Here is a 13,643-nt window from a genome sequence, read left to right on the forward strand (position 1 = left end):
CCTTTTGTTTTTAATACATAATTAAATACTGCCACTATTAACACATCAGGGTGTAAATGAGTTGCAGCTCTACATCAGCAATGACAGATACTGATAATTAGCCCAGGGGAGATATTAAGGAGGATCCCATTAGAGGCAGTTTTTAATAAACATGATGTAAAAATATTTTTAATTAAAAAAGTGCAGTAATAATCTGCACCCGCCTGCCAGGAAACAGCCATAAAAAGTATATTTACTGCACTTAGTATCACTGAGACAGATTTCATAATGCCTTTCTGTAATCTCCTTTTTGTATTAATAAAACCTTAACCACACTTAGCAGAGTCTTTTGTATGGCAGACTGGGATGTTAGTGTTATGCGCTTTACTTGCCGAGAATATAAACGAGGGCAAAGTGACGTAAATCACCTCAATTTACCTTAAAACATGGCAAGCCAAGCAGCCCAACGGCCAGTCCGATGCACACTGCGGCAGATTGTGTGCTACACATGGACACACGTTGCCTTTTCAGTTCAATTGGGACATGTTAGTATATTATTCACACTGAGGTATTAAAATATGATGATCAAAAATCTGGACAGGCGAGGTTAGGGGATAACTGGATAAATCACTAAAAACAATGTATGTGTACAGAGCCTTAATACCTACATGAATAGAGCAAGAGATATTACAGCAGAATATTAAACAGATAATATGATCTGTCGTTCAGCTCAAAGCAGTGCGTTACCATCACTGCAGTGCTGAGCTTATAAACTTGTATCATATGAAATTCACCAAGCCGAACCAGAACCACGTGTGCCTTGTAGAGCCTTGTGCCGTGCTGATCCGAGCTAAGGGATCTGCCCCGACTTCATCTGTTCGAGAAAACGATTGCCATTTCCCCTATTAAGGTTACCAGCCACCTAAAAGACCACTGGGACTCAAGGACTGAGGGCTCCAGTACAGAGCAGAGCAGCACATCAAATTCAGTTGTGATCTGTGAGATCTGAATAGTGTCTGTCATGTGATCCACACCTAGTTGAGTCATTTACATTTTCATCTTATATTTGGTTAATTTATTTTGCACTTTATTTGTCATCAAGGAGCAAATATGTTTTTAGTAGTTTTCATTTCAGTAGTTTTAGTAGCCAAGGTGACTGTTTGACAAAGTATCTTTCAGTACACAGTGAAATTTAGCCCTCTATGCAGTTTGGCCACCAGTCCTTACAAAACAATATAATGTCTCTATAAATCAGTCATGGCCTTTTCCTGATCATCATTTGGTTGAATGCAAGCAATAGACATATATATATTCACTTTCCAATGGCTTTAAAATCTAAACACTGTGTTTGACATTTATGATTTCATAAACGGAAATATCATTTCTTGAGAGTTCTTGACCAGGTTTGTGTCATCTGTACTGAGCTATTAATAGGGATATATACTTGGCTATTTCCTCTGTACTCTAAGTTTAGCAGCATTGTTTGAGTGTCTTTGGATACAACCAGCAAATCCAAATATAATAAGTGCAAAAATCAAACTGGCAATTGGGGCTCTTTCTTCCCCAAGTACAAGTTTAGACATTTTTGTTATTCTGGTTTCATAAAGAAAATGTTTATTGTGGGAGTTTTCTGAAAAGATTAAAGCAGAAAACATACTATGTGCCTTTTTTACTCTTCCCTTAAGCCCCTCTGCTTTGTCTTGTGCTATTTCTGAGTCTGATTACATTGTATAACTGTTTTATTTTATTTTTCCCTTTCTCTATACTCTCTCAACCTTCTCAAATTCTCCCTCTCTATCTTTTCCTTTCTCTCACCCTGCTGCTTTAATGTCTAATTATTCCTTCTTTATTTCACTTCTTTCTGGCACTGCCACCTGCAAAAGCTCTGTTTACAAGATAAGTCTATGTGGGCATTGTGGGCACATCTTTTTATAGGTGCCATTTGCCTGCTTAGTACATTATTGAGCGTGAACTAATTTTAAAACGGATTGCACAGTGAATAGGCCTTGGTAAATTTCAGCAGGTGCTTTTGAATTCCAGTTTGATCCTAATGAAATGCAAATTGTTTCTCGAGTATGCAGCCATCAAAATTAAACATCTATTGATAATTGAGAGAAAAAGACAAAGAATGTGCTGTGAAACAGGTCTGCTAATTAATTTGATATATATTATGTTTATAAAAAAGAGAAGGAAAAAAACAACAAAAAAGGTCCAGATCAGATAACGATATACAAACAAGTGAACAGGTACTTTTGAGCTTCATTACACAGCTTCAATAAGACACATTTTTCAAAGCTGTTCTTCAGTGCAGTGATTATTATTTTGCTGTGCTCAAGGTTTGCTATCATACGGTAAGTAGGTGGTAAGCCATTAATAGCCATAAACACAGTTATAAATTGCACAATAATTATTTTTTTATTCATCTTCCTGATATTGTGCCAGCTGTTAATTACAATATGCCACTTTGCAGGGTGCCTATTTCTGGCTTTCTTTTACAGCTCTTTACAATGGCAGAGTCCTGGCTCACTAATATTTTAGTGTCCCAAAACAGATTACTGCCTGTAGTTTAAAAATATGTAAAAAATAATAATCTTTCGTAAAAATAAATAAAATAATAAAAAAATAAAACAAAACAGTGCCTCATATATGATCTTTTTATCGCAGCCATGGAATGTGAATAGCATTTGAGCCATGAGAACTGGGTGGAATGTGAAATATTGTTTCGTCCATATTTGCTTTCCAATATGTGCATTCCATTACATTATATATACATTACTACCAACGTATGGGACAAGCCTCCCTCCGACAGTAATAGTTTGTACTCAAGGTCTTGTGCAATGTAGAAAAGTATTATATATTTTTAAAAGGGTACCATTGCCTGTAATTTATAGTCTGCTCCACTCCATTTGTTTATTTAATACTTCTGTAAATTAGACATTGGAAAAATAATTTTGTGTTGGATTGAAAAATGATTGTATTTACTGCACTTTGTAATGTTTTGAATGTTTTGAATGAGCCACTTAACTGTAAGTCACCCTGGGTAAAGGTGTCTGCTAAGAAACAAATAACATTAATAATACTAGCACAGTACCATTCAGTATCAGACTGTCGTTAAGTCACCTAATGAAGAGGAGGACCTGATTGTCTTCCGTGGCTTTTTTGGAGGCTGATTATCTCCACATGAGATAATACACACTCTCTCCCTGTAGCAGGCGCATGGCAATGGTCAGCTCCCTCAGGCCATCCCACCCATCCCAGCTCTCCGGCGGTTAACGCCCTGACCCCAGCCCCCGCCCCCCGAGACCCCTGCCACACCCTCCCTCCCCCAGGGGCTCACGCCTACAGGTACACCCCCTCACACACACACCAGTACCCAGAGAAGGGGCTCTGTGGTATTTCAGCACTGAGCCTGTGTCCCACACACACACCCCAATCACATTTCAGCCCCCCCTAGACAATGTGGATCCTGCATGCCTGGTCTCACACTGAGCTCTGCACCGAGCAAACAAAGGGTATCTGTCCCCCTCCCGGGATCCCCTTCCCCAGCCACCCCTCCCCACCCAGCTTTGTCAGCCTCTTAAATACCCACACTCAAGCCCCACGCATTCCTGTACTGCGAATAGGTCAAGCGCTGATTTCATCTGGACCTCTGTGTGCAGATTTCTAAATCAGTTCTATCTTCGGCAAAGTGTGTGTGTGTGTGTGTGTGTGTGTGTGTCACTGCACACTCTCATTGCCACACAGAGCTATAATAGAAAAATGTGTGTGGGTTGGGGGGGAATTTGATTCCCCTGAAATTGAAAAAACTAACCTAGGGGATGTTGTTGTAATTAGTTCAAATCTCAATGATAGAGACCTGACAGAGCTGTCTGCCACAGTCTCCTTATTTCTGTGAGGATATGGATGTGTCAGTAACTGATATTTCAGTATTGTTCTGTTTTTTTAATTTCTCCTGCCATTTCTCCATGCTAGACTCTAATTGTGTACATACGGTTGATTTACGGCTGCAGTTTTATTCAGATTCTTTACGACGGCCGGTTTGTTAGACACAGTAAAGCAATTAACATTAGCCTTAGTGATCTAGACTGTGGCTGATTTATACTCTGATTCGCTTCATTCCCGTTCAAGTGTGCCAGGGCGCGCATGGAGTGTGGCACACAGCGCTGCTGTATTCAGAGCAAGTTTGCAGTGTGTAGATTAGAGCCGTGGAGGTAGGATGTGTACGTGATTATTTTTCCTAATGTTTATGGATATATGTGTGTGCTGATTGCAGTGACAAAAGAACAGCTTTTTATGACATATGCGAGATTAAAATGCATTTTCTGCCGATTTCCTTTGGAAGCGCTCATTTATTTCAGCTGTTCTCCTGCCCACGTAACAATGAAGAGCTCCACACTGGAGACGCCGGCAATAGTGTCTTTGCTTTTCAGATAGCGTTAATACACTTTGCGTTTCAGAGCTGCTATGTGCAAGTGTGTGAAAAATTAAAATTGCCCATTGAAGCAGATGTCTGTCTTCTGTTAAGGCTAATGTTCCACACTTAAGATTTATGGTCCTCATATAAGCTGACTTTAGCAAGCGAAGCAAAATTAAGTTAATTAAAGCTCTGTCCAAAAACACATTTTCAGCATCAATTCCCACCCCCCCTTAACTTGGGAGACTTCTCTATGAAATGTAATATGGGTGTGTATTGATCTGTTTCATGTGTAGATCACTTCAGCACGTTCAATCTGAATAGAAAACATAGAAGAACAAACATTTCTAAATATAGCTTTTACTGTAAAACATGTTTTGTCTGCTAACTTTAGCATCCTGAATCATTTGATAGAATTACGCTTGTGTGTGGGGGCCGATCCTGCTTCACAAGAAAAACAGTAAGACAGCATCTTATTTTCTTAAGGGAACCGAGAGAGAGAGAGAAAAAGGGAACACTTTCTTTCACATTACATTTAATCTGGAAATATTGAATACAGGTTTACATACAGACATATACACTGTATATATTAAAACATAATCCCACATGCTGTTCGGTACAGACCCTGTGCTGAGTAAGGAGTTAAACAGGCAGGGATATTTGGTCAGTGATGAGTAAAGCCTATAATTAACTTGTAACGTGTGACTGTCCATTGTGGATAACTTGGATCCTCCACTCTTACACAAGGTCACCAAGAGATTCTGTTGCATATTGAGTATCTATCTACACGCATGTTACTTGTGTCTGATTCCACACTAGTGGGCTGCTTCAGGTTGCTTGTGTGTGTGTGGGTTTCCCCCCCACCATTCCCCTGCTGGCTAAAATAAAGCTGTGCTATAAAATAGAAAGCACCCTTTAGGAATAAAAAATAAAGCTTGCTATTATTGATCAACACAAAAAAGGTTGTAAATGTAGGGGAAAGCAGACCCCAGTTAGACTGAGACTGGCCGGATGCCAGGACTGTGTATTTTGTGTGTCCAAAAGCAAGCTGCAGCTGTGGTGTCAGTTTTTCTGCCGAGAGGAAGGGGGGATGGGAAGGGGGCGAGAGGGGGTAGAGGAATGTCACAGGGCAGCCTCTCACACCGCCTGCCAAACTGCTTCACACCAGCCCCTCATTTATTCCACTTTACTCTTTACGAGAGCGCCGCAAACCTGCAGCGTAAATCCAAGGCCCTTTTAATTAGAAACCTGCCGAGATCCTCGGACTGGGCCCCTCGCCCTCCTCCCCTCTCATGAGTCGCTCTCTGCCCAACCAGCCTCCGATGAGAAGTTGTAGGGCTCAGCTGTGTTTCGCTTTGACTTTCTCTCTCGTCTCTGCAGTGAAATCTTCTCTGCGCTCTAGGTCGCCACTCTGTTGGAATGTCGCCCCACCTGTCAGACTGAAGTTGGCACTTGTTGAAACAGTAGCTCTGACAGTGAGATTGCAGAGACTGAGATTGTTTGTTCTGTTACATTCTTTGTGCTTCTCTGTCCCAAAGCAACAGTGTCTGCCTTGAAATGATTCATAAACAACAATTGAAAATGCAATCGATTTGAATCTCATGTGGTCTAAATCAGATTGGCTTTGTTTGGTTGAGATTCACTACCAGCTTGCTTGTTTCCCATCTAAGTGTTTTGTTTGTATGACTGAGTCCTCCAAACTTAGTGATTAAGAAGGAGTGACAAACAATAATGTTACAGGAGTTTCCAAAATACCTCAGAAAGCATTGTTTCCCAAGTGTTTGTTTGCTTTAATTACAGTTAGAAAATGTCAATTGAATGTGAAGGCGTAGGTCTGTTGTCTACTGTGCTCTTATAAATAGGCCCACCTTTGTTAACGCTTGTGAAGGCACAGAACTGGCAGGCACCCCTTTGCTGGGTTTGAGCCTTTTGTGTTTTCCTGGCATTATGAATGACATTTTAACTCGCAGGAGGTTCGTAATGCAAAACTGGAATTCAGAACCACAGCCACCACATCATTCTTCCTCCCACAGACTTTCCTAAACCTAAGCGCTTAAATACAGCTCTATTTGCTACTGGCTGGGGCTGTGCGTGTGCGTGCTGCATAATGTGGAGTCTGTTCTCTGGATCCCCAGTGAATGGGGGTGTGGGATGCACCCATAATACCGATCTTGTGTCTGCGGAAACCTCAAACGTGACCTCACGTTCTCTATTTATTATGCTTTTGTCAACTTGTCAGAATAATTGTGTTTGCCTCCCTTAATTATGTTACAGATGTGGGTCTGAGAGAGAGCGGGACGCACATTTTCAGAAGTACAAATGTGAGATTAGACAAAATGAATGATACCAAGGAGTCCTGATGTGGCTCATGGATTTGACAAAGCTCTGAAGGTTTTCCAGTATTAAAATGATGATAAAAAACATATCCTGAATCATTCTCTTGGATCTGTTCCAGCACTCCGTGTATAATCTTCTGTGTGATCTGCTTTTGTGTGATCCCTTGAAAACCGTGCTGGATGGTGGTTAAAATCACAAGCCAGTTTTAAACAAGGGATTTATTTTATTCTGCAGCTGTGCAGCTTTGAGCATTTTCCCCACAAGACTGGTCTTGGTAATGTGGGAATCCTTGGATTACACACAGATCACAAGGATCGCTCGACTGATACAACAGGCTCACTAACAGGTGGCCTCTTAAAGTAGGTAAAATAAACACTGCTCCTGCAGCTGACCCGGAGTCATAATATAAAGTCAAACCACAGCTGTTTATTCAGAACAAAGAGAACTTAAAGAAACGCCAGTGGAGGAAGGGGTGGAGAGAGTGGACCACTTTTATAACAGTGATGTATACTTTTCCTTATCAAATTAAAATCAAGTGCATGGATCATTAAATATATTACTGTCTGTGCCCCCTTGAGGAATGTGAAAAAATAAGTTTTGCCGAAGGATGCCAACTCTGAAAGCATTCCCATGCATGTCCCACGTTAATGCATATCAGGCCACTGGTGTCCCTGGTGCATTGATGTCCTTGCGACTCATTTCATGTGGGAGTTAAAAACACATTGACAGCGCTTCCATTGACTACTTCCACAGTAGTCCTCTCTCTCTTCCCTGGATAAGGAGGTTTTGTGTGTCCCACAAAACAGTGTTCCTCTCCAACATCCCGATAGGCCTCTTTGATCTTTGTGTGTCTGAGCCCCCCCGCCCCCATCCCTCCCCAAGTATTTACTCTCCAGTTGGTTTGTGTCTGTCAGAATGGCACTCCTGTGTCAACTGTAAAATGTTTAAACAAATGGGGTGTCCTCTCTGTAGGCACTCTTATTTCATTTGCACGGGAGACACATGTTGCGCAGCTGCCAGTTCCATAGGGACCTGCGCAGAGGAGCTGAGAGGAGGATTAGGAGCTGTGACTGGAATCCCAGTGGCAAGGGGCCCTTCATGAACCGGTTTGCAATGCTTGTATTGCCTGCAGTGCCAAGGTCACACCCGGGAACAGTTTGCTGGTGTCAAAAGACATCCTTATTCATGAAAGACCTGAGTGATATTATAAGGTTACAGGAGAGGAGACTAAGGGTCTCTCCCAGCTGTTTTGTGAAGGATTCCATGGAAGCATCTCATGTCACAGAGGTGAATACATGTGTAGTGGCTCACTGTGTTGCTTTTTATGCTTTTCCTACAGAGCCAAGGGTCATTCCAATCAAACCCCAATTATATAATTCAATCAACTAATTATGTTAAACTGATCTTAAGTAACTGCCTTCTAGGACCAGGCCTGGAGAGCACCAACTTAAAAAATGTGTTGAGCTGAGCCGGCTACATTAATTCTTATATACATAACAAATCTTACATGTATTGAATTGTGTTCATTGAATATAATTCATTCATTTAAGGCTTTCTCTGTACATGTATCCTTTTGTCATGTATTACTGTAGAAGTCCTTTAATCAGGAACAGCCTTGATTCAAGAGGGATATATCTTTCTTTAATCTGCACTGAATACTTTACATCGAGGAATCTGCACACATAACTGTGTGAAATGTGAAATATGTTCTCTAATTGACCCCCCACATTGATTATGGGCTTCAGGTGTGCACTTTATTGCAATGCAGGGGATAGGTATTCACTGCTTTTGGTGCCCCTTCAAGACCCACAGCCCAGAACATGTACAAAGCCCAGGCCACGGTCGTCACAGCTGTGGAAAAAATAATCCTGTCACTCACTGCATTTACCACCACACAGGGGCTGTTATACGGCTATGGGGCAGCCGAGGGGAGCTGATCGTTTTCAGATTTATTTTACGAAGCCAGCCTGTGAAAATCTGTTGCGTTTTATCACCATATGAGAAGCTCACGTTCTGATTTAGCGCTTTAAGTGCAGGTATCCATTTACAGGGATTAGAGCCACCTGTTCTTTCTTGCTATTAAGATATGACCCCCCCACCTCAGAGACAGACCATCACTACTAGGCCATTTGCTTTTGTGTGGTTTGATTGTTATTATGCATTGGCCCTGGCAGGATGAAACAAAAGCACACATTTGGTAGGTATACAGTTTGTTTATTGATTTAATTGATGTTTTTATGTGTTGTGTGTTAATGTGAACATTAAACAAACAAGATTTACGAACTGCATTTTGAAGTTTGAGTCACATGACATGTCAAATCCATTTAAAAGTGTAAACATACTATTGTACTAATTTAGCACGTCAGAAACCACTACAGGCATTATAGATTCAAAACATACACGTGGATATAGACCATAACACTACTAAAATCTGCACATCAGCACATCAACACTATGATATTGACTGTTTATCCCACAGCACTTTATACAAAAGCACTATCTGAACACGTGGCTTAAATATTAGGCACGAAAGCTCTGGTCTCTGCTCCCTTTGGTGCTTGCTATTGTGTCACATTCACAAGGTGTATCTCTGTGAGGACTGCTCACTTTTAATAAGCCGGGTCTTTGATTGTAAGAGCACGAGGGTATGTGTTTCTATCGGAGCATTGTCCGAATGCTCCAAATAGAATGAATTCAATAACATATTGACGTATCTGTTGTGCACATTTCAGGGGAAGTATTGAGCTTCGGAGCCTGTGGAGCCCTGATAAGACTGCCTACCATGTTCCTCCACACTCCTAGCTTGTCTCATTGCTGGAGCGTAAGCCAGAAGACTTGGTTACAATGATGGGTTACAGTCTATCCAGAGACAGTGGACTCTATGCACGGCCGATAGCCTACATATTTCCCCTTAAGCAGCTCATTTACTTCTGCCAAAGATATTGTAGCTAGTGGAAGTAACCAACTGTTAGATTTAAGACAAACATTCAATTTTAATATATAACATATTCACATTATTAATCTTTCAAATTACCCTGATAGTGAGTCATCATAAGTTCCAGAAAATTAAATTATCTACGACGTGAGGGCAGTCATGCGGCTGAACGCGGCTGTGACCCATTGTGTGTTGCTTCCTCCAGTTAAACTCTGTGTTGAGCTTTCGTACTTTCCCTACCATGGAAGACACTCACAAAAAGTGGATACGAAATATTCAGTGTGATATTCATATAGGGTCTCCAGTCACCACTTTCAAAAGGAAGATTTGATCAACTCCTGCCGTCCTGAATTAATTAATTGGTCAGCTTATTGCACAACCACAATAATAAAATTTAAGATACCAATTTTGTACATGAATACAACAGGATTTTTTTTTTTCAATATCCACTGTGCCGTCACTGATGAAGGTAACCTAAACTGCAATCACAATCAATGGGGCAAAACTGTATTGTGCTCAGTTGCATTTCACCTGTCATAGTCTCCAGTGCACAGAACCACACAACAGCAGTGCTCCTGCTCACCTGAACTTATACTGACAGCAGTCACTTCCGGTGCTACACAGGAAGTTTTTGGGCTGGCACGGCCACGTCTCCATTCAGCATAGGAATTACCATTCGGGACTTGTTAATAAAATGACCATGACAATCAGGAATTCGAAGAAGGGGTGGGGGGAGATTATCAACTTTCAGGTGTTTGGTTTTAAAAATCATAAAACGTACAATGTCTGGCTTGGTGTTAACTGTAGCTAAATCCAGTGCTTTAGTCTACTAACTGATCCCACTTGATGCTCTCGGCTGTCAGGGAATTTATGCATTCGTATGTGAGTGGGACACTGTTGGAATGTTTCTTTTTTCCGCTCTGTATTGTTACCAGACTACGCCATAGCATAGTGAAATGCATATGGACAGTCCCGGCCCCGTGTCTGAGCATAGTGTACAGGATACATCGATGGGAAGGGAAAATTTCAAGCAGATTGCAAATAGAGGTGCCATAAATTGCTATAAGTGACATCAAGATCTCTTTGCGGATGATGATTTGTCTGCGCCATGGAGTTATTTTTCATATCTTTATGACAGCCCATGCGTATGCTCCTAAGTCTTGGCTGTGCACTCTTGTTTAATGGGTTTAGGTTCCTTAAGGCTGTTTAGTCAACTGTGAGCCACACAAAATAAATTAATTAATTATGCACAGAGGATGAAGCTTTGATGTCTTTGCTGTTGTTGGCTAATTTTACTTGGTAACACCCCTTTGAGATAAATGGGCACTGCATTGCGCTGGGGGGTAGCTGCCTTTCTCTTTTAAAACACTGGCCATACGTCCTGCCCTACAGAGGGGAATCCAATTTAGCAACCCCTAGCACTGACATTAATCTGAACTGACATTGGTGCTTTGAAATACGTAAATTACTCCTTTGTTAACCAATTCAAAATCCCCCACTCTCTTATAAACACGAACATTGCGGAGGGCACAGGTTGGAATAACAGTGTCAAATGTCAACCAAATACACAAAGACAGAAATTATTTTGGAGAAGAAAAATTTATTTCCACAAGGAATCAGCGTTGGAGAGTTAGGCTCGAAAAGAGCAAAGGTTTGACAAATTTACAAACCTGTCCTCAGTGGCGGCATTTATTATTTTTGGAAGCTGCTTTCTTCAACTCACAAAATTCCCACGTCTTGTCTTATAATTGTCAGTGGGCAGGTCTGTCAAACTTTTGAGTTAATCCCAGTGTTAGTCTACCATGTTTGAACATAATAGGAATCATATTTCTAGGACTTTGATCAGCACAGAAATATTGTTGACTCGTATCGATTCTTTTTTCAAACTGATGTTTTTCCATGTCACGCTTACGATGTATTGTCACTTTTCAAATATATTCAGTAAGCCAGTTCGGTAATGGCTCAATCTGTGTGCCTGACGTGTCTTTTCTTGGCCTCCGTTGTCTCCACCCCACACTGTTTGGCTGAAACAATGCAAATTCTCACTAGACTAAGAACTGTGTCTTGCTCTGCGTAGAGGTTAGAAGTAATTTTTTCTGGATAGTTTCTTATTCCCTTCATTGTGAGTCTCGTTCCATTTCTTTCTGATCTCACAGATGTTGTTTTTTTCCTTGTTTGCAGTCAACTCTGGAGATGGGATTGACTACAGCCAGCAGAAGAGGGAGAATATCGGGGATCTGATCCAGGAGACCCTGGAGGTGTTTGAGCGCTATGGAGGGGAGGACGCCTTTATTAACATCAAATACATGGTCCCCACATACGAATCCTGTATGCTTACCTGAGGGGGCATTCAGTCAACCTCCCCCACAATCCTCTTCCACAGACCCCACTACCCACCCCTCTACACTAGATATTAAAATCATAACTCAACATAAAATACATTCTTTAAAGCATTCTTTTTATCTTGACTTTTTTATGGCGGGCTGTTGAGGCTCTAATATCTTCTCTCTCCTGATCTCTGCTAGTGTTAGAGTATGTTGGTTAAATGATTCCACACTACATTAGATTTTGCTTCATTGCAGTGTTCATTCCAGACTTCTTTTGGTCTTGATCTTAAAACCAAAACTGTAAATAAATAAGTAAATAAAGGTTTGATTTAAAATGGAATTGTAGAATTGTGTCTCCCACAAAGGGCATTCATCTTCCTTTTATATGTATCAACTATTAACTCCAGTCCAATTAAAAGGTCTATCAATAATCCAAGCCATAGAAAGGGACAGAAATTGTTTTTAATGTATGCTACCAACCTCTGCAGAGTAGTACCCCACCCCCCTTATATAGAGCCTTTGCATCATATATACTGACTGAGTGTTGTCACATCAGAAGAAAAAGCTCAGTAAGCGAATGGTGATGGTTTTGAGAGATGAAAAGACTGATAGGGATGAGAAGTGTGGCATCAGTGTCCACCGCTTGTTGTTCTGGCTGTAAGTTCTACCCATCACTGACACAGTTCAAATCCAGACCACTGAACCTCTCAACCCAAGTAGCGGTAAGGCTAACATTTTCCCTTTGCGGTATTATGTCAGGATGTTACATGTGCCAGTCTGGCCTGCTGGCCTCTGCCTGTGTTTCCATAGAGAGACATCGAATAAGAAGAAAAAGGCCAAACAAAAACATGTCCTGGATTCCTCTAGGAGAAAATGACACCAGCAGAGGGCAAAGGATCCTGGGAGGTGCAGTTGCGGGGCCCTGTATGAAGATGTATTGTCAATGAACTGGATGTATCAGGAGGTTGAAAGAAAAGAAAAAAACAAAAACAATAAAACGAAACTGATGCAATACTGTGTGTCGCAGTGTGTTATTATTTTCAAATTGATTCTGATTGTCCAGAAAGTGACAAAATGAAGAAAACAAATTACAAAAAGACTGCAATGAGATTATTAATGAAAGCAGAGGAGGAGCAAATAAAATAAATAAATAAAGCCAGAGGATGTAAAAGATCATTACAACTCCTGCGAGCTGCAGTGAGCGCAGCATGCCCGTGCGTGCTGTGGAATGCACTGTGGAATGAGGACCGGCCGCATTCCTGAGCACCCTCCGCTTTCTGCGGCAGATATTGGTAACCTGCTCTGTTGGATCTAAATCATAGTAATCCTTCACTAAAAGGGCTTTGCTCTGAGTTAAGAGGAGGCCCGAGAGCTGGAGAAGGATTTCGGCAGTGCCAATTGTTTGTTTATCATAAAACTTCGCATCACCAGGAACGAAGAGATTAAAACCAGACTGGGGGCATTGGCTGGGTTAGGGAGCCCTTTGTCTGTTTAGAAGCCACAATCTCGGCCTGTTTCAGATAGCGCTCCTCAAGGGAATGGGGGGACGAATGAAAAAAAAGGCACACTGGCTTGGTAAACAGTAGGGTGTGTGTTACAGCTTCTAGCCTTTTATTTTTAACAAGAGTACAGGAGCTACGACTTGGGGGAA

The 13,643-nt window shown here is 41.3% G+C and overlaps 1 protein-coding gene across 2 annotated transcripts in view; it reads left to right on the top strand.

Annotated features, from left to right (window-relative positions):
- pacrg (PARK2 co-regulated) overlaps positions 1 to 13,004 on the top strand; it is a 115,182-nt gene extending 102,178 nt beyond the window's left edge. For both annotated transcript variants that reach the window (XM_066717476.1, XM_066717477.1), the window contains one exon: positions 11,847 to 13,004. In XM_066717476.1, the coding sequence (XP_066573573.1) occupies positions 11,847 to 12,007 (161 nt within the window). In that variant the 3' untranslated portion in view covers positions 12,008 to 13,004. The remainder of the gene's footprint in view (positions 1 to 11,846) is intronic.
- Positions 13,005 to 13,643: the final 639 nt, after the last annotated feature.

The sequence above is a fragment of the Amia ocellicauda genome, chromosome 11, assembly GCF_036373705.1.
Source record: "Amia ocellicauda isolate fAmiCal2 chromosome 11, fAmiCal2.hap1, whole genome shotgun sequence".
Taxonomy (NCBI): domain Eukaryota; kingdom Metazoa; phylum Chordata; class Actinopteri; order Amiiformes; family Amiidae; genus Amia; species Amia ocellicauda.